This window comes from Castor canadensis, chromosome 4 (genome assembly GCF_047511655.1).
Source record: "Castor canadensis chromosome 4, mCasCan1.hap1v2, whole genome shotgun sequence".
NCBI lineage: Eukaryota > Metazoa > Chordata > Mammalia > Rodentia > Castoridae > Castor > Castor canadensis.
Window position 1 is genome coordinate 119050739 of NC_133389.1, and position 22539 is coordinate 119073277.

General features: G+C 36.2%; 1 protein-coding gene across 1 annotated transcript in view; it reads right to left on the minus strand.

Annotated features, from left to right (window-relative positions):
- The window catches only part of Slc38a11 (solute carrier family 38 member 11), a 47712-nt gene that overhangs the window by 6770 nt on the left and 18403 nt on the right, over positions 1–22539 (minus strand). The window contains exons 8-11 of the mRNA XM_074069546.1: positions 9728–9798; positions 8911–9072; positions 5507–5619; positions 2500–2631 (exon numbers count right to left, since the gene is read on the minus strand). Coding sequence (XP_073925647.1) covers positions 2500–2631; positions 5507–5619; positions 8911–9072; positions 9728–9798 — 478 coding nt within the window. The remainder of the gene's footprint in view (positions 1–2499; positions 2632–5506; positions 5620–8910; positions 9073–9727; positions 9799–22539) is intronic.

Here is a 22539-nt window from a genome sequence, read left to right on the forward strand (position 1 = left end):
AGATTAGCAATTAACTCTACAGAAAGTAATGTTTAAATTTATAAAAATGTATCATCCCTGACAAATGAGCAATGTGAATATGCTTGGTTAACTAAAGGGAAAAAAACTTTTGTTATGGATTTAAAGACATGATGAACATTCAGGCAATTAACATATTTTCTCTCAACAATATCCTATAGCACTGCTAGGCTTAGTGGTTCATGCCTATAATCAGAGCATTTGTAAGAGGTAAGAGGATGGAGAGTTCTAGGGCAGCCTGGGCTACATAGGGAGACCCTATCTTAAGAAAACAAACAAGAGCAATGAAACAAAAAATACAACATTAAAAAAAACAGACAAATAAACTTGTAACCACAAATGAGATATTTCATAAAACAAGGAAGAAAGAGGACCAGAGATCTTCATGTTAATCATTTCTACAGTGTAGTTGAAAGATTATGACTGTTGTCAACACCAGCATTTTTTGATAACACTTAATTTCCTACTAGTTTGCTAAAGAATACTCTTATGTACAGAATAGTTGTAGAAATAGGTCCTGAACCGTGGTCTTGAGGAACTATCACCCATGCAGTGATCTGAGAATAATATTCTTAGTACTGTGCCAAGTATTGTGAAAGACAGAGAAGGTGGTTAACTATTCTTATCTTCAAAGAGCTTACAATTTGACAGGTAAGGAAAATGTATGCACTGTTGAAACAGCACTTGGATGAAATTATATTAATCAAGTTATTACGTTAAAGTAGCAATGGTCCATTTGCACAAATCAAGGTGGCTACATGAAATGATTCTGAGAAATTGGGAAGTAGGTGAAAGTTGCCTTTGACATTTGTCTACCTCTTGTATGAGCTTTTTTTTTTCACTTTTGTTTTGTTTTGTTAGAGACTAGGTCATGATGATTCAATCTATGAGTTCTTGGGCTCAAGTGAGCTATGAGGCCTCAGCTTTCTAAGTGGCTGGGCATTTGATGGGTGAGGCAAATGCATGGACTTTTTCCCCACTGCTGCTGTAATAAGAATTTCCCTATCCCCTGAGGTTTTGGAAAACTTTCTAGTCTCCACCCTCCATTTACTCTGATACAAGAAAATTCCCAGTAATGCGCTCCTAAATTGGCTCTCCTACTCCCTGTGTCTGGAACTTCAAATGGAAACAGCATCTGGAAGGCGTTGTGACTTAGACTCTGACAATAAGACCTTACCCAGACCTTGACTCTCACTGGAATGAGTGAGTGAAGACTTGGGATTCTGCCTGCAAACCTGCCCTTCTTATGTGCGCACAACCCATAAATTCTAACTGGTGTAATTATCATCAGAAATTCTGGAAATTTGAGACACACTTCCAGTCACTTTTCCTTTTTTAGGTTACAGGTTATTTTTTTAGATAGGGTCTCAAGTTTTTGCCCAGGACTGGCCTCAGACTGCATCCTCCTACTCATGGCCTCCCATGTAGCTGGGATCACAGGCATAAGCCACCATCCCTGACTTATTGATTGACATTGGGTTTGCTGACTTTTTTCCCAGGCTGCCCTGATCCTCCTGATCTCTACCTCTCAAGTAGCTGGGGTTGCAGGCATGTGCCATCACATCTGGCCCAAGAAGCCATTCTTAATGTACCCTTTCTTATTCTCTTCCAGCATTGTATTTCCATTGTGTGGCACATACCAATTAATTACTCAAGAAATACATGCTAATTGAATAAATGAGTTAAAAGTTGCACTGGGTTGTGAAGCCATACAATATTTTGACAGAAATAAAAGAATAATCATAGGAAAAGAAAGGAAAGGAGACAAGCACCAGTGGCTCCCACCTGTAATCCTAGTCACTCAGCATGTAGAGATCAAGAGGATTGTGCTTCAAAGCCAGCCCCAGGCAAATTCGCAAGACCTTCCCTAGAAAATACCCAGTACAAAAGGGCTGATGGAGTAGCTCAAGTAACAAAGCGCCTGGCAAATGTGAGGCCCTGGTTTCAAACCTGAGTACAGCCAAGAAAGTGGGGCGGGGGTCGATAGATCCCTGGCCTCTTCTCACTAGATGCCAGTAGCACTGCTTAGCATGTTATGCAACCAAGTATCTCTCCAGACATTACTAAATGTACTCTGGAGGAGAAAGGCCCGAATACTCCCCTTTGAGAACTGCTGCTTTTATTTATTTATTTTATGGTGCTGGGCTTTGAACTCAGAGCCTACACCTTGAGTCACTCCACCAGCCCTTTTTTGTGATGGGTTTTTTCGAGATAGGGTCTCACAAACTATTTGGCTAGGTTGGCTTGAACTGTGATCCTCCTGATCGCTGTCTCATGTGTAGCTAGGATTATAGATGTGAACCATGGATGCCCAGCTGAGACCTACTGCTTTAAAACTATATAGTCCAGTAAAGTATAGAGTATCATCATTGTCAATATTTACTATTTTGAACACTTTAAGTCCACTTTAAAAAGTGACACTTTTTAAATGGAAATATTATTTTTTTAGAATGAAAGGAGTAAATCTTTAAATGTACTTACATTGAGTTCTAAAACTATTCCGAGGCAATCAATCAGCAATGACACCAGTGTGGCTACAGCAATGATGACCACTGTGATAACAATGTGGAACACTGATGAAAGCGTCCCCCCAAAAAACACAGTGGCCAATACCTGCCAACCAAACAGATCATTTTGAGAGGTACTCTTGGAGCATGCAGTAGTTATTGATAAAGTGTTTTATAATAGCACTTAGGACAGTATAAAATACCACCAGTAAGATAATTGATCAAATCTTATGTCACTTTGAATATTCTAACTTTCCAAAGTACTTATACATAGACTCACATAGCAATAACGAGTATTCCTGTCTGAGTCAGTCAGTCGGTGGATTATATTACAAACCCCGAGCATGGCATACCAATGTTTGAATACTTGCATCTCTCAAGAAAGCCCTTCGGAAGTTACCTTATCCTTCTTGAGCCCATCAAGGTAACTAATGGAACAAGCAACAGATTGTATTTAGATTATTTGAAGGACTGCTACAGAAGGTGTTACCACATTTCCTTCTAATGAGACTGGATGTATAGTATACTTTACTAAGAGAAAAGTAATGCTATATAATTAAATCCTATTTGTTACAACTTAAGTCCAATTTACCTTGCTTTTCCTCAATAAAAATGGAGAAAGTTTTCATCATCATTTTCCAATAATACTCAGATTAGGAAACTAATCAATAGTCACCTACTTAATACATCTCACACTGTGATATAATTTGCAAAAAAATATCTAGAAGAGGATTCCTGTTCTCAGGAATTAACATCCTAATTGGAGATTGACAACCAATGTAAAGAAACAAATAGAAATAAGTTTATGGCAGCACAAAATAGATCAAGTAGAATTTAGACCTAGAAGGAGCTTTTGTTTTCTAGAAGCAAACCTCTTTATAGCATTCCTGAGATGAGATTGACCAACCCTAGCTGGAGGTGGGAGAGGAAACATGGATAACATTTAGAGCAGAATAACAAGCTGAGGCAACAGTGTGAAACAGTGCAAAGAGGTAAGAATAGGAACACTATCTGTGGGGGACAAGGAAGAGATGTCTGAATAGATGGTGACTCTGTGCAAAAGATCAGTGAGACAAGAATTGAAAATGGCAGAAGAAGGTCAGGTGCTGGGTATTGTAAAAAAACAAACTCTCCAAGTTGTTACCTACATAGGTAATTTTCCCTACAGAACAGATGCTATAAGGACTCTGCTGAGGATTTAATGGTGATACTAATAACTTTATCTGATCTTAATTTACTACATCTTCCCAAATATTATCTTATTTAGAATCCATTCTTATAGTCAGTTCTGTGAAAGTGAAAAAAATCATTAAGTAAGGCAGTCTATGAGGGCTATTTATTTGGTATGCACAGCCTTTTTGTCCTCTTTATATGTGGCTATTTTGCCTAAGAGTAGAAATGGTTTTGATTGTGTTAACTGTATATTTCTTTTCTCTCTCTCTGTACATGCACACGTGTGCATGTGTAGAAAGAGAAAATTGAATAGGTGAGATATATACAACATTTCTCTGCATAGTATTTGCTACCATGGCAAAGATCTTGATTTAGTTCTGTCTTCCTGTCATGGCAGCTAGAAAGGAAACTGAAGCTCCACATTCTAAAGACAGAATAGTGCAGGTGAAGTGACTCAGACATCCATAAGCAGCTTACCAGAAGCCATATGAGAATGCACCATCCATTCTCACTGATCTAGACATCAGATCTGAAACTAACTACTAGGAAGACACTGAAAGAATACCATTTCCTGCATCTAACAATAATCAGTAACTTTTTGAACATCTCTTAAATTTTAAAAATATGTACTTAGTTTATTCTACTTCTCCCTTTTAGTCAAGGTAGAGCGCTGGCCTATGCATTAGGCACTTGTAAGTGAGCAGAAGTTCTCATTGGAGAAGACGTGTGCAGTGCTGAACATTTCCCAGTTCTCTGTCCCTGTGATAATCCTTGTACTCAGACCTAGCATATGGAAAGTGCGGGGCTGCCTTGAGAAGACTGAGGATTACTTAATGCATTTAAAGCTCTGAAGACATTTTACTTAGACTCATTCACATAGAGTACTATGTAAATAGCCTCTAGGAATAGATACTAAAACTAAGCCCTTTTCAGGGTGACTTTTGAAAGAACCACTGTGAAGCAGGATCAGGTGCTAAACTGACCAGCATGATGGGTGTTTAGGCAACAGCATAGAAGACTCAAGAAAAGTCATGTTATCCAATATTACACCAAAAGAATTAATTCTCTTTCAGTTAACCTTTCTCCACAAAGCTATGTGGACCATATAAGTGAAATATTATACTGTATTATATATTTATACTAATACTTGTATCATTTTTGTATGTTAAATACATGTAACATGTATAAGTATTTATGTAAATATACACATATTGTATATATTACATATATATGCATATTTATATAATATATATTTATAAATATATATATAAATTGCAATATGCCAGAAATACTACAGGTTTTGGTTGAATTTTGATTTCTCACAGATTGTAAGATATATTAGCTTTTTGAAAAGAATAGAACCAATTTGAATCTGGCTTATGATGCCTTTAATACACATTGACTTATAAAAAACCTTAGGAAAAAGATAATTTTGAATAACATTTCTTAAACTTTGGTACTTAGTTTCTTCATATGAATGCTATAAAAAAAAAAGCCAATAACCTCAATCAGGCTGTACTAAAGTCTGGCACTTACTTTGGGATGAAGTTGTATAAATATTTGTGCTTATGGTAATAATAACCAAACCACCAAGTTTCAGTTTCAACTTTCGAAAAACTTATCTTGTAAACATTTGAATATCAATTCGTCTTTAAATTCTAACAGTTTAGAACTGAAAAAGATTTTATAAACACTACCACTTGCCCTGTGGCTGGGAATTCGTTGAAGAGGCTTATTGATAAATCTACCCAAATTAAGTGTAGTAAAGAGCTCTCCTGCACAAAATACTGCAAAGGAACTGTGCTTACCTCTCTAGTCACAAAACATTCTATGGGATAGGTCAAAATGACAGTAATGCCGTAACAAAACCTTCCAAAGGTTACCAGGTCATCACTTCTGCAATAATTTTCAAATAAGTCTCCTAGAAGATAATATAAAATATATTTACTCACTAGGTATCCAATATTTGAACTAATAAGTGAGGCATTTTTATTATAAAACTGAAATTCTATAAACATCATTTAATTAAGAGAATAGATTACAAAGTCTAAATATAAGCATTTGCATTCAATAATCATATATTCACTGACATTAAAACAAATGTTCCATTTGAACATAAATTCAGCATTAATAGGTTTTTTTTCTCCTATTTTCATTATTTATTTTTGGTAGGTTTGGCTTAAATTTGTACCAACATCTGAAAAATACTCCATCCATTGTCTTCTTACATCAGAACCAACGCCCTATGTTCTTATGCATTGGCTTTGTAAATTGCTTTTGGTCTTTGTTTCTGGTAAGTGACTGTATTATAAAGGGAAAAAAAAAGTCTGCTATAAAGTAAACACATTTCCCTTTGAAATGCTATTCTTAGATCAAGGATAATTTTGAAAGGAAGAGTTGACCAGGACATCTGGGGAGCTGAATTTCCTGAACATCTTGCTATAGGGGGCCACACCAAGGAATTCCAAACATATATTGTCTCTCCTGTCATCTGATGTCCCCAAATATAAACATACTGTTTCAAAACCGAAAACATGTCTGAAACCAAGCAAGAACAGTAAATTTAATCAGTTTCACGCTAAATAATGGACCGTGTATCCCTTAACCCAATTCTAATTGAGAGCCCCTGTTTTCAGAAATCTTTGAAGAAATACAAGGAATAGACGTCATGTGAGCAAATAACACTGTTGCTGAAATACAGCATTTGGGCCTGTTTATTTCCTGAATAGAACACACTTAAATTTGAAAATTGCAGTTGCCTTTTTCCAATTAAAAAGAATAGAAAATTAGATCAAAGTCACATACTTTACTACACTGTTTCAAAAGAAGAAAACAAAACAATACCTCTGTAATTTTTTTTTCATTGAAGAGCTAAATAACCCAAATGACCTGCCTCTTCTCAAGACTTACTTTAAGTGATGCTTTGTCCCTTCCTCCACCAACTAGAACAAATGTACATTACTTCCTAATGTCCTTTTTGGGCAGAAGATTACACCACAGAAGCAGAAGTGACAGAGAACTGCTTCAAAATTAATTGAAAAGGTTCCAGCACTCTGAATAAAACAAGGACTGAAGTTTCTCATTCACTAATCTCCACTAATACACAGGGCCCTGCATCTTTTCAAAAGTCACTGGGAATGTCAAGAACAATCTAGAGTTCCCACTACTTCATAAACTGGAATTTATCTACTGAAAAAGGGGAGAAGCACATAGTGTGTACAAACAAGACCAGATTGCCTAAGGAGAAATGACCTAAAGAAACAATGTCAGCTTATTCCAGCTTGACTCTGAGTCTATTCTAGGTAATTACAGCTGGGGTAAAGAAAAGGACAGCTACATCAAACACTTGTAGGTTTCGTTATATAAAGATTTTTCTTTTCCTTTTGTTTAATTACAGGGACTCACTGTGTAGCCCAGGCTGGCCTCAAACTTGCACTTCTCCTGCCCTGTACTCCACAGTGCTGGGTTTACACACTTGGGGCTGTGTATAAAGATTTAATTATATCTGAGCAATTACCAATGATAAAAACACTAGGAAGACTGACCAGCAAAAACGATTTATATCTTACAGAACAGCCACTTAAAAACCAACGTCCAGCTGGGTGCCGGTGGTTCACGCCTGTAATCCTAACTTCTCAGGAAGCAGAGATCAGGATTGTGGTTGAAGCCAGCCCAGACTATCTCAAAACAACAACAACAACAACAAAAACCCCATCACACACACACACACACACACACACAAGGGGTGGAGGGGCTGGTAGAGTGACTCAAGGAGTAGGCCTTGAATTCAAAACCCAGTATAGAAACAAAACAAAATAAAAAACCTTCAAAAAACCAGGGTCCTATGCAGGCGGGAGCCCTTAGGCCACTCATCCTGGCAAACTATGTAGCAATAGGGATATATGGCAACATTTTGAAACACAGTTGTTATCAAGACTTTCAAGGTCACTTTTGACTACATTCTACTGGTGCCTACCTATCTTACACTTTCTACTGCATTGGTAACATGTTAATCATTATTTCTTAAGACATCTTTCCTCAATTCAGAAAATAACTGCATATAATAGTGACCTGTAACCTCTGATCAAAACAAGGTAAGCCATTTCCCCCAAAGCACCTCAGTGTCACAGAAAACTTTGAGTTAAAAGGAGTTGGAGGCTAAAAGACAGTTTTTAGTAGGTCTTGGCTGATCAAAATGGGGAAGACAGAAAGAGAATGGGGGTAAAAAAATTGAATTTGGATGTCAAAAGACTTGCTTTCTAATTTGTTACCAGCCAGCTTGGGCAAGTTGCTTCACTTCTTTTTTCCTTCAGTAGGAGGTAAAACTAGTTATTCCACTTACCTTCAAAGGTTGTTGGAAGGTCAAGTGAGATACTAGACCTGCAAAAGCTGTGAAATATATGAATCACAGCATTTAGCTGGCTGTCAAACTACCCCGAACATTATAGTATGTGGATAAAATTAATTGAAAGGGTCAAAGGAATTGAGAGAGGAGCGCTCAGTTATTGGGTCTGGGTGACACAAGAAAAGAAACAACTTTGGAGGGAAGGAGAGAGGGACTAATTTTAAGGGAAAGATGATATTTTTTGCTCAAGGCAAGAATGCCCTACAGGCTGAAGATGAAAAGAAAGGCCTGGAATAAAATTAAGACGACGAAAGCATCCAGAAAATTTGTTGACAGAAAAGCCAGAAACTTGCCTGAGCTAATTGTCTGGGTGGGGTGAAGGATTTAGAGCAGTCAAAGAGAGAAAAGAAAGAAAGAAAAAAATGTTAACATAGAAAAAGAATAACGGTGATCGTAGTGTTCTTTATTCTAAGGGAAGAAAATTGGAGCCAAGAAAGGTTGTTCAATGCTCTTAAGTACCTCAGAAAGGATCAGAAGAACCAGAACCAAGAATGGTTTTAGCTTTGACATTGGGAAGCCATTGGTATCTTTGTAGGTGAAAGTGTAGTGTGTTGGGGGAGGACTGCCACTTAGAAGTGAAAGCCCAAAGAAGAGAATATGGATTACAGAACTAAATTTAGTAGTATAAGAAGAGAAAAATTAGGAAACAGAACATAGGGAGGATGAGGGTAGAGCAGAGAATGGATGGAAGAGTGACTGGAATAGAACCCTGGACCAACTTGTAGTCCAACTGAGCAGCACATGGGGTATACTGGTACCAATCCACATGCGCACCAAAATATGATGTTACTGAACCTCTCATTTTACCTTGGGTGAAGCCAGTAAAAGTCAAATATCCACACGTAGCAAAGAGCGTAGAGATAAATACAGAAACCGAGATGGACATATGGATGGTATGAGACCACTTAGCAACCGTAGGTTCCTCCAGAGAGCCATAGACCAAGAAGCAGTTATGATGGCAAATAAATGCTGAAATACAAAAAGGAAGGCATTACTAAAGAAAGCATCATTATTTTCCATTCTGAAAATTTAAACATGCATGCTGCTTTAGAATTTCAATTAGCTCAAATATATTGATTTATTAAATGTGCCAGAAAAGTGTTTCCTGATAGGTCTATCAATGAGAAACTTCTTTCACATCAAGTATGTGTGGTATCATCACATCACTGTTGATATAAGACAGGCCTATGCAACTTCCTCTCCCATTTCCCCTTCCTTATGACCCTTCCCTTCTTAAGGAAAAATCTAAACACCGTAATTATCAGTGCACAACATCTTTTATCATCTGGGACATAGAGCAGCTTTAGACATCTAGCCAGTTCTTAATACTTTGTGCACAAAGCTTTGAAGAAGTCCATAACACTTGCTGGATTTCCAAGCTAAGGAGCAAGAAAACTGCAATGAGTTTTCTGCATAAGAAACAGATTTTCCCAAATTGAAATAAATTTTATTGATGAGTGAGAAAAGTTTGAGTCAATTTTATATTGGCACAAACTAGATTGTATGCTGCTAATAGGAAGCCTAAAACTTAGGACATCTGCTGTGCAGACATGTATATGAAACAGCACTTTTTCCTGGGACAAATGAGCCCATATTGGGAAAGGGCCATGAAACATGAACTCACCAAAAGACATAACCCCAACTGCCTGGATGGCATTGGGCTTTGCAAATACCCAGGCATCTTCTGTTTTGGGTCTAAAAAAAAAAGCAGGTAATTTAATGAATTTTTAAACAAATAAAATCACAATTATATCGGAGGACAAGAAATGGTTTCACAAATAAAAATGGGTATCTTTAAGCCAGAAATTAATAACAAGCTATCATTAATCTTCCTTTTGTTTTTCTTCTCTTAGTAATGGTAGTAGGGTTTGAACTCAGGGCCTTGTGCTTGTAAGGCAGGCTCTGTACCACTTGAACCACACTCCCAACACTTTTTCCTTCAGTTGTTTTTAGAATAAGTTTTCATATTTATGGCCATGTTGGACTGGACCATGATCCTCCTATTTATGCCTCCTGTACAGCTGAGATGACAGGTGTGCGCCACTGTGCCCACCTATAGGTTGAGATGGGGACTCTCAAAAATTTTGCCCAAGCTGGCTTTGAAGCATGATATTCCCGATCTCCACCTTCTTAGTAGTTAGGATCATAGGTGTAAGCCACCATTCCCTGCCTTTTATTCTTATTTAATCATACATAAATTTCATAGGAAAAGCAATGTTATTTTAACCCATCCTCAAAAATACATTTTGAATACTCAAACACATCCTGTTTTTACATATGTAAAATGTCCACTATGTAATTTTGTGAATTTATTTGCTCAGTTTAACAACAAACACTTATTATGCACTCAATTGAAATACTCATTGAGGGAGATATCAAATTAATAATGTGTAATAATTACCCATTATGCCCCTCTTCAGATTTTCAGGTTCAACCTACCTAAAGGAAATATAGTTGGCACTGCAGTTTACTGAGGGAGGTAGATAGGAGGTAGTATGGGTTGAGGACATGCTGGCTATGTCTTGGCAGTGCTGTTGTGTTATCTAATTTAAGTTTTACAATAACGTTTTAGTTTTATTATCATCATTTAACGCATTAGGAAAGTCAGTCTCTGGATGGTTAAAAACTTGAAATTTATCTTCTTGGTGTGTTCCATGCAATATATGTTCCATGCTGAACTGTGTCAGTGCTCTCAAATTTCCATCTGCAGATTCACCTTCTCAAAAGGAATTTTGAAAATGTATGCATTTCATTCATTCATTCATTCATTCATGAGACAGAGTCCGGCTGTGTAGCACAAGCTGGATTTGAACTGATAATCCTACTGCCTCTGCTACCCAAGTACTGGAATTGAAGGTATGCTTCATCACACTCGACTCAATATACACTTTAAATAGCTCAAAACAGCTGATAGCCTAGTAGAATTAAAATATTCAGTATAAGCATGGATTGGTCTACCTAATTAACTCTGTCCTCCACAGTCATGGTCTCCCTAATTAGCACTCTTCTCTCCAGTCACTGGTCTAATTAACACTTGACTTCCCAGTCATGATAAACAGTACAGACTCCAAGCTCAGATAGGTAGCCTATGTTGTTCTTCTGGCCTCTTCTATTTATTAGCTGAGAGTCCATAGGGAAGTTACTTGATACTTTTGTGCTTCCGTTTCTATATCTGCAAAATGAGGATAACAGTAGTACCTCATTCATTGAATTATTTTGTAGATAAAATGTGTACATCTTCCAGAAGACTATAACAGGGTACATTTCAATATATGGTCATTGGTTTTACCATCACTATTTACTAATATTTTTGTTAATACCCACTATTACTTAATAGAAAAGTAGCAAAAGTTCTAAAATTATGGTCAACTTCTTTAGAAAAGAAAGGCTTGAGTGAGACCCAGAAGAACATGTGGCTTTAGAAGTGGGGGGCATCCTAGAAAGCGAGAAGGCACTGAGGGGGAATTAAATAAACAAGAGGAATTCTGAAGATTAAAATCCAATGTTCATAAGTTTCTTATTCATTATGTATAAAAGACACAAGAGTCCTTTATGTTTTGTCAAATTTTGTGGAATTTATACATTGTATCATCTTTCTTTCCTTATATGAAATGAGCAGCAGTTACAGACAGAAGGAACTTTATATTTCATCTAGTTTACAAGGGAGGCTTCCAACTGTTACAGGACCCACTCCAATTCCAGTTCTTTGAGTAGGAGCTGCTGCCACCTGCTGCCTATACTGCTCTTACTGCAGTCAACTTTAAAAGCAGTATAACTGTAAAATTCCAGTGTTAATATGGAAAATATACACACTTTGTTTATCATCCTCAGAAAATGATTTAGATCAGGCAGTACTAACAGAAAGAAGAAATATTGGGAAAGAGAAAGAAAGATATTGATATAGAAGAGAGAAAGCAAGAGCACGTTAGAGAGAGATGGGGGAAAGAGAGAGAGACAGAGAGAGAGAGAGAGAGAGAGAGAGAGACAGAGAGAGAGACCTAATCTAGGTGAAAAAGTGAAGTTATCACACCTGTAATCCTAGCTACTCAGGAGGCAGAGATCAGGAGAATTGTAGTTTAAAGCTAGCCTGAGCAAATGAAAAGCCCGTCACAACCAATCAACCAACCAACCAAACAGGGAGTGGCTCAGGCAGTAAGAGCGTCTGTCTTGCAGGCATTAGGCCTTGAGTTCAAACCCCAATGCTAACTACAAAAAAAATGAAGTTATTATCTTCTGACTTTTATACCATAGAAGTTAAATATAAAATGAAATATGAACAAATGCAATCAAATGAAGCAATTAATAAGATGAAAAACAGCACTACAAAGAGATTTTCAAATAAATGCAATGGTACATTAGTAACAGAAACACCTATTAATATAGTTTACCACATTAACAGATTAATGGAGAAAAGCAGCCTAGAACTATTTAAAGCATACAAATGCAGTATTTATTTTGATAAACATGCAAAAAACAAGCTGTTAATAAAATAAAGCTTTCTTAGCCTGATAAGAAATATCTACAAGAACGTCTATAACAAATGACACTTCTAAAAGTGAAAAGTTAGAAATTTCATAATTAAAAGAAGAAACTTGATAAGGGTGTTAAATATCACTGCTTGCAGAATACATTTCTGAAATTCCTTGCTAACTCAATAAAATAAGCAATAAGTTCTGTAATCATTGGAAAGCCATAGATTATTTGTGAATTGTGTAATTATGTGCATAGAAAATTTAAGGGACACCAATGATTGGAATTTATAAGAATTATTCTGTAAATTACTGGACCCACATTCAATATGCAAAAAACCAATAAGGTTGATGTAAAAGCTAACATTTAAAAAAAATAATGGTTACAACAAAAACTATATTAGAAAAGTGTACGATCTTACCATCATGTCATACTTGTATTGAAAAACACAAATAAATATAGAGATATACTTTTGTGAAATAAAACAATCCATGTACACAGTTAAAAATACAAAAATAAACTAAAAACTGGCAGATGAGATTGGTCCTATACATAATCAATAAAGGGATTATTATCCAATGTATATTAAATATTTTTGCAAATCCATAAGAAAAATGTAGTCCAATGAGCAATGGAAAGAGTCAACTGATAGAAAGGAGCAAAACGTTGCTTACCCTGTTTAATAATTAGAAAACTCAAATGAAATAGAGTTTTTCTCCCCCAATTCAACCACACTAATATTGATAAATTGTTGTGCAGAAGAATTTGGTGTTTTCTAAGCGAGGTGAAGGTCATCAAGACTTACAGTCTTTCCCTTTTTCCCAGGTTGGGGAAATGCACATGTACACAGGAGAATACATTTAAGATATTCACTGCTCTGTTGTCAATATTAGCTAAATTTGGGAAACACTTTGTTAACTTCTGAAGAACCATGGATATTTGAGAATTTGCCAACAAACAAAAACCCGATAAACTGGGTGAAGCAAATTGAAAATGTCTTTATGAATGGACGTAAAAATACATGGGAGTCATATTTAAATAATATATGAATAAATTAATTCATTGTTAAATAATTTAGTTAGGGTGTAAGTGCTTTCCTTTTATTTTAAAGAATAATTTGAAATAAGTTACCTGTTAACAGGGGATTGTTTTTGAAGGTCCATTCAAAATCAAATATATTAATGAACTCTTCAGAAATATTTCTTTTGTACAAAGGGGTTAAGATGAACCCCAAAATAAGAACTACTCTGTAATTTACTTTTCTTTATATTCTTCTGTTGAAGTTCATTTCCCTGAAAAAGCAAAATCACCCACATTTACTGGTGTATGCCTGGACTATCTAATGGGAGCTGGGAGTTCTGAAATTAGCCCACTGGGGTCAATATTGTCTCTTCAGTGAGTGTCAATGTTACTTGCTGATGAATGCAACAGCTATTTACCCTCAGTTGGTTCCCACCTGCTTCATGCGTTTAATATGATTACTTGTTGGATAAAGACCAAACAGTGATTGATATCATCAATAAAAATAACAATGAACAAACTTTCTCTTAACAAGGAAATCCCATATGGAATATGAAAAAAAATGTGGACTTTGGGGCCAGACATACTTGGATTTAAATTTTGACCATATCATTTACTAGTAGATTACTTAGTGAAAGCAATCTTCTCTTCTATAAAACAATGACAATATAATTATATTTTCTGTATCTGACATAAGAGTTAAATGAGAAAATGAAAGAGTGAACAATCCATGTCAGGTGAGATACACCTCTTCTTTCTTCCTTTCCTTGTGTTGTCATTAATGTTGGGTGCAAGGGCATACAAAGTTCTTTTTATCTTCCAGAAAGAAGGGACCTTGGGCAAGAAAAGTACTAATATGTACTAATAAAAAAGATTCTATTTTCTCATCTAGATAAATGAGATCAGATAAGTATATACAACTCAGAACAACATAAAAAGTAAATCAAAATAATGAATGAGGGTTTCTGGAAAGGTGGGATAATAGAAAGCATCTGGAATATGTTTCCCACCTACATAACAACTGTCCACTAAATTCCTACACCCAGCCCTGTGGCAGGGAGCCACATACATGTTTTAGGAAGAGCTTGCATGCAGCTTGTGGGAGGCAGGGTGGGCAAAATGTACCCTGTCATCCAAATATGGGGGTTCTGTGTTCAGACTGCTGATTGCTGCTTCTGATCACAAAAATGCAGACAGGAAGGTGGGCAGCCATTTTTACTACACCTGCCTCCCTTATTGCAAATTGCTCCCCTTCTGTCTGAAGTGACTTCCAAGAGATTTAAAGAGCTAGGACCCTACCACCTCTTCATGTTTCAGTTTTTCCTTTTGAAAGTCAGAATTAAACACTAGGAACTTAAGAAGTAAGTGCATATAAGGGAAAATTAGAAAGTGATCACATGCTCATGGAAAGGGATAGACTCAGAAAAGACCTGACAAAACTGTAATTTGACATCTTAGGCTAATGCTTGGCACAGATACAGTCTACAATAACAAAAAAATCAATACTAATAACAAAATACAGCAACTTTTGGGTAAGGGGAAAATATTACTTCCAGATTTATCACATTATTATATATAAATGTCCAGGTTTCGGCATAAAGAATCACAAGGCATACAAAGAAACCATAAAGAATCACCTATTTAAAGGGAAAAAAGCTAGAGGACTGGTTCAAGTGGTAGAGCATCTGCCTAGCAAGCATGAGGCCCTGAGTTCAAATCCCAGTACTGCCAAAAATTAATAATTATGATAATACATAAATAAATAAAGGGGAAAATCAACAGAAATTATCTGTGGAAAATTCTAATGACAGATCTACTTGACAAAGACTTTAAAACAAGTATTTTAAACATAATTAAAGAACCAAAGGATGATGTGGACAAACTCAAGAAAATGATGTGTGAACAAAATGAAAATATCAATAAAAAAGTAGAAAATTTAAAGAGAGACAAAAAATAATTTCTGGATCAGAAAGATACAATAACTGAAATAAAAAATTTGCCAGAAAGATTCCAACACAGATCTGAGCATATCTCCTGAAGTCTGAGAACAGAAAGAAACAAGATTGAAGAAAAGTGAGCAGAATCAGAGGACCCTGTGGGATGTTATGCAGTGGAACAATATATACACTGTGTGAGTCCCAGAAGGAGGGGAGGGAGAGAGAGAGGGAGAGAGAGAGAGAGTGAGAGCGAGAGCGAGAGAGAGAGAGAGAGAGAGAGAGAGAGAGAGAGAGATAGAACACAGAGACAGTATTTGAAGAAACAATAACTAAAAAAACTCCCCCTATTTGGTACAAAGCAAGAAGAAATGTAAACTAAGTAGGATGAATTTAGAGAACATTATAATCACCTTTTTTGCCTGTACAGAGGTTTGAACTCTTGCTGGCCTATACCACTTGAGTCCCAAGGCCTAGTCACTTTTGAAAGCCAAACAAACATTATCATTTGTTTATTACACAAATTTCCAATTACCAAAGGGATTTTATTCTGTTAACATTACAAAGACAAAATTACTTATTTTTGTATTAAGCTATAGGGAAAAGTTATAAAAGAGTATATTTATAGTTTTTTGAAGGCGATGAAACATTGAGTACAATGATATTTAAATTAATTTCTTAAACACCTTGCACTATCTTTTTAGAAAGCCAATCACTAGCTTCTTAATAGTTTTGCTTCAAGACTTATTTGGAGGTTCTGCATTTTGTCTTCATAAGGTAAAGTGGCTTCAATACATATAAAAGCATGAGTGTGTGAGTATGTTTCAAATTCTTTGAAAGTAATGGAAAATTAATTTTTCATGACTACCAAATCAAACTTTCATTGAATGCATGAATAGGAATAAGTAACCCATACCCAGTTTACTGTATTATGTAAAGAAATACTCAGCCAAACAAGATAAAATCTTGTTTTTGTCATTTCCTTCAGTCTGTTCCCAAAGCTTTCACTTAAGTATTAATACAGATGGTACTTATTTTTCTTTCCTACTCTGTTAATCAAGTGTAGAGTAACATCAGCTATAAACTGACAGGTAGAGAATCCAGTAAGTGGATGACTTTTCTGTATATCTTTCTTTGACATGTAAATGTTTCACATATGTGTGAGGTGCTATGTGATGTTTTGATACATGTATGTATGATGTAATTTTCAGTTCAGGGTAAGCATATCTAAATCCTTAAATATGTATTATTCTTTCATTGTGAAATAAAGTCCTCTCTTCTAGCTTTTTTGAAACACAGAGTACATTATTATTGTTATTATTTTGTTACTTTACTGTGCAATTGAGCACAGAATTTTTTTCTCCTACTGTAATTTTGCAGCTCTACCACTCTTCCCAGCTTCTATAATCACCATTCTGCTCTCGACTTCTGTGAGATCAACTGTTTCGTATTCCACATATGACTGGGATCATACAGTGCTCATCTTTCCGTGTTGGCTTATTTTACTTAGCATAAGTGTTTCCATTTCGATCCATGTTGTGGCAAATGATGGGATTTCACTTTTTTATGGCTGAACATTGTTCCATTGTATATATGTACCACATTTTCTAAAGAACTCAGCAATTTTTGGACACTGAGGTTGTTTCTATTTCTTAGTTTTTGTAAGTAGTACCACAATATGTAATTGAATAATTTTTGGAAGACAATTATCTAATCATTCTTCTCCAGTAGACTGTTTGTTATTCTTTGTGGCATAGCATAAACTCCACGCAAGAAGAAACAACTTCCCTAAAGCAGGAAATACACTTTAAATAAAATGTTTGACTCTATATTTAAACTCTTCATGCAACTCAATGATCAAAGTTAAACTTGGACATCCAGTTAAATATGGGTGGATGAGTCACATACGTTTATCTTCTCTCTCTCTCTTTTCCGAGAGCCCACCTAAATATTCTAAAGGAATTTACGATGAAGATAAGTTCATGGGTGAGAGGATAGTGATGGAAGAGACATCAGTAGAAACACATGTTTATGAAAAGGAAAGAGGATGCCTAATCTGTTGAGAATGGAAGATGTTACGACCATGCAAAGGGAGCTCTAATGAGAAAGGGTGGATTCATTTCACACAACCCTGTGTGTGTGAGAGATTTAGAGCCACCAGGAAGCTACAGAGGATGGTCCAGTAAAAGAGCAAAGAGAAATGGAAGCTAGATCATTGAATAAAAGGTATCTAACACAAGAAGGAGGTAAAAGGAAGTCCATAGGGTAACAGTAGGGGAGCAAACTGACACGTCAATGTGTTTAGAAAGGAGCTCTGGGAGGGAAAAATAATAAAACTGAAAGATTATCTCACATGTTTGAGCATTTAGAAAAGAAATTAAAAAATGATCAAATTCAAAAGTCAAACAGGACACCCAGATAAAATAGTTCAAAAACCTGAAACCTGAAAGGAAGTGTTAACGGGGAGGAGGGGGAGGGGAGAAGAAAAGAATAAAAAAGAATGAAAAGTATACATGAGAAATGTAATATTTAATTTAAAAAACTGTGATTTGTTCCCATGAATTATGACATGTGAAAAGAGCTAAGATAATTTAGAGATTGGATTTTAGTAATTTGCAGATTTAGCATAACAAATAATTTCAAAAATCTAAAAAAGCGCAGCCTGTGCTGTTCCCCAGTGAGGTAAGAGGATCCAGGGCCAAGACTGTCCCCAGTTAAAAATCGTGAAAACCCTATCTGAAAATTAGCTAAAACAAAAAGGGACTGGAGTGTGGCTCAAGTGGTAGAATGCCTGCCTAGCAAGCACAAGTTTCTTTTAAACTCTGGTAGTGCTGGGTTGGGGAGATCTAAACAGATGCTTAGTTATACACTTGCTTTTTGGGGGGCATTTGGAATTGTATAGCTTCTTATTAGAATAGTAAGATATTGGAAATGATACATATTAACCACAAAAGAGCAATATTTCCACTTTCTTGAAGTGTATGTGATGTTATGGACAATACAAACATTTTTTCAAGTTTTATAATTAGTAACTTTTTAAAAAGTTGATACAGAGAGTGAACTTATTATGAGTTAAACTCATAAACTGTGTATAGTTTTTTGTATATATTGGCTTTACTTAATTTTAAAGTTTTATTTCCTGAGTTAGTGTTAATATCTGGTGTGTACACACACACACACACACACACACACACACACATAATATACAGACATCAGACATTTAACATAGTTTATACACACACATATGTATTGGGAATGGGGATAAAAGTCAGCCTCACATATGCTAAGCATGAATGAATGAACTCTACCACTGAGCTACACCCTCAGCTATGTATAATTTTAAAAACCTTTTTTGGGAGGGAGGAAGGGGGAGCTGGGTATGGAGAGATGTGGTGGCATTAAATTCATTTTGTAAAACTGACTCAGTTTGTATTCTTGGATTCAGGCATTTCATCCTATTTTGATATAGAAACTCTTCCTTATATTCACAATAGCTAAGTAGCAACAAGATAACAGAGTAGGAAGCAAGTCCTATCAATTAAACCTCCAATCTTCACACACCAATGAAAATAAGCTGCAGGGTGATTACTATGGAGCCTTACACTAGACCTCTGCATCAGGAAGATCAGACAACCTCACAGCTCTCTATGGTACATGTCCAAACTTTTCATCTAAACAGAGGTATCTTCCAAAGTCTACAGTCCTGGCAAAGCCTGTATTTTTGTTGTGAGTGCTTCATAATTAACTTCTTCAACCAGAAACATGTTCCACTTAAGTGCTCTGAATGGCTCATAGTTTCCTGCCACACCACAATCTATAGATGACAAGCAGTTGTGACCACTTCCCCTGCTCAGAATCAGCTGACGGCTCTGCCACTTCCTCCCTTCCAGCTCACTTGCATTCTATGTGCAACTGTGGTTTACATGAACCTGTTGAGGACAATTCTTCTTGGGACTTGCTCTAAACATTAAAACTGATTCATTTTTTTAAGTGGATTTAAAATTTATACAAAATTTATGCTATTTTTGATCAAAACATAACTTTGGTTTTAAAAATATGAATTATATAAAATTTTAGTAGCATAACTATCTCAAATACTTATTTTTTTGCCATTTGGGACACCAACTTCTTTTTATTTTATTGACATCTATTGTTTTGTTTTTCTTCTATTGTCTCCAATTCCTCTGTCAATTCTTTAAAAACTGTAAACTATGCTTATTGTTGGTTTGGAGTAATTGGGAAGAGTATAGGTGGAAGGAGTAGGGTTTTACTTATTTTTTTTCTCTTCATTTTAAGACAAGGTTTTGCTGTGTAGCTGGGACTGGCCTCAAACCCACAGTCCTCCTGTCTCTGCATTGACAGTGTGCCACCACATCCAGCCTAATGTTTTTAATGTAATGAAAAATTGTTAGAATTATGGCTATTGCTATGGTCTTTATTGTGTCTTTCCACAAAATAGAATCAAAATATAATGTGTATTTATATTAAAAACAAATGTAATTTCTGATATGCCCTCCAGATAATTATTTTCATGAAGGTTCTTCTTGGGTTTCCTTTGCTTTATCTTTTTTGTGGTACTGGGGTTTGAGCCCAGGGCCTTGCATTTGGCTCCACCACTTTAGCTATGCTCCCAGCATTTTGTTTTTGAGAAAGGGTCTTGCTAACTTTGCCCAAGCTGGCTTCAAACTCATGATCCTCTGCCTCTCTCTTCCAAGTAGCTGTACCACCACACCTAGTCCCTTGTTTTATCTTATAGACTATCCCTGTACAGTCCTGTTCACACTCCCAGTTCCAGAGTGGCATTTCCAAAACTCTGGAAGAGTTCTACTCCTTTTTCACCTCCTCCCTCCCTCCAAGGGTTCACAAAATGAAGATTATCAAATATTAAAAACTTACTATATGCTTCCCTCATGTGCTTCCTCTCGTCTCCTTGTAAATGACTTAAAACAAAGTCACATCTTCTACATTTCTACAGCACCCTGCTTATACCTCTATTAAATAGCCAACTGAGTAAACTTGTATTTTTTCCTTTTGGTGGTATTCTCTGAACCAATCTGTTTATCTAAGCTGGAAACCGTAATGTCACCTGTCACCCTAGGGAACTGTTGATCTCTTAGTCCCCTCAAATATAGGTCTTACTGATGTAACCAGTCTAAAATTACTAGGTTTTCCCCCTCCTCTTCATTTCTAACAACTTTGCCCTTATACTGTTACACTTGTCTTTTATCTGACACTTGCTATAGACAGACAGCTTCCTTCCAGGTTTCTGTACTCCCATCTGTCCTCACCTCTGCTGCAAAAGAAGTCCAATTAAAATGGAGACTTGATCTGGCCACCCTTCTGCTTAAGGAGTCAGTGCCTATCAACTAAAGAACAAAGTCAAGTTTCTTACCACTGCACAAAACTTTTTCCTTTGTCTTGATCTCTGCCAAACTCTCTAAGCTCATTTGCTATTATGTCTTAGACAAACTTTCTGATTGAAACCATATAAAATATACTTGAGGAGCAACAGAAAATAAAGGTAGAGTTTTTGAGAAAATTGTCAATGAATTCTGGATAGCAGGGATCCGATATAAGGAGGTAACAGGAAGCCCTAGCTTAACACAGTAGGGGTGGAGAAGCAAAGTGTATAGGAAGTAATAAAACATATTTATTTTTATATGGCAGTCCCAACCAATTACAATGTATTACTTCTCTCCATATTCCCCTTAATGTTAGAACCTTGACCTTCTGCTGTTACATATCTCACATTCCTAGGTCTCACATATTTCTATCAACAGTAGCTTCCAACCTCTCTCTGTCATTTCCCCTACCTCTCTTTTTGACTCCCAAAATGCCTGAGTGGTTTTTCAAGAAGATCACATACTGTCTAATCCTGACATATTATCTGCCTGCCCAGGTTGGACTTCCTTTGTTTCCATGGCATCTGCACATAATTCTGTTACATATTATATTTAGGTTGCCTTTCATATGTCTATTCCATAACCTGAGACCTAAGATCAAAGACTGTGCTTTCATTCCTCTGCAACCTGACACATAAAAAAGTGACTGACATCAATTAGATGTTTAATAAATTCTTACTGGCTTGAAGAACAGGCTACTCATTTTTGTTGTGAATCTGTACCAGAGACAAGTCTAGCTTTTGACTCAATAACGAAGAGATGATAAACCTTATAAGGGCAGCCATTTACAAAAATAACTGATGCTAAGTGAAATGAGGAGTTAACATTGAACACCGTTGGCTGTTCTCCCACTACTCTGGTGCAATGATTGTATTAATCCTCCATAGGCACATACAGATGTTTTTCCTCTTTTTGTGTCGACTCAAGTTAAACAATAGTTTTCTATGTTGCGTCATGAGGGCAGTCTGTCAAAGCATGCCACTAGATATAATACTGCTGCACAACCTGAAGTCCAATGGTATCTTAGCAAACAAGTCAGCAAATTTTGCTAGCATTGAAAGTAGCCTTAGGTAAGTTTTCTTTGACAGTAGATGTTTTTACATGGAATTTTTATTACCTCAAGACAATTTTCATTGTCTCATTACTTCAAAATTTTGGTCAGTTAATCCTCAAATCGAATAGACTAAACCCATAAGGCATATGGATTCATTTGTGTGTCCAACTGAGCATCCAACAATTCTTTGCCGGATTCTAATTCCACCATACTCTGCTAAATATGGGATGTATGGTGTGAAAAAGCAGGTATAATCTCTGTTCTTAGGGTGCTGACAATATGATTTCATAAAATACCCACCTATTAAAATGCATTAAAGATGAATAAACACAATTTAACAAATAATATGATTACCTGATTCTTGTGTGTAGATCCCATCTCATTTCCTATGGTGAAGGCTCCAAATTTAACCAACTAAATATTAAATTTCTGAATCTACTCCTGTCTGTCACACTCAGATAATAATCTCATCTTTGAAAGAGGAGAGACTCCTGGGTGTGAACACTCAAATTCTCTACTGTGATCTTCGGAATGAATGCATTTTTCCTCTCCATAT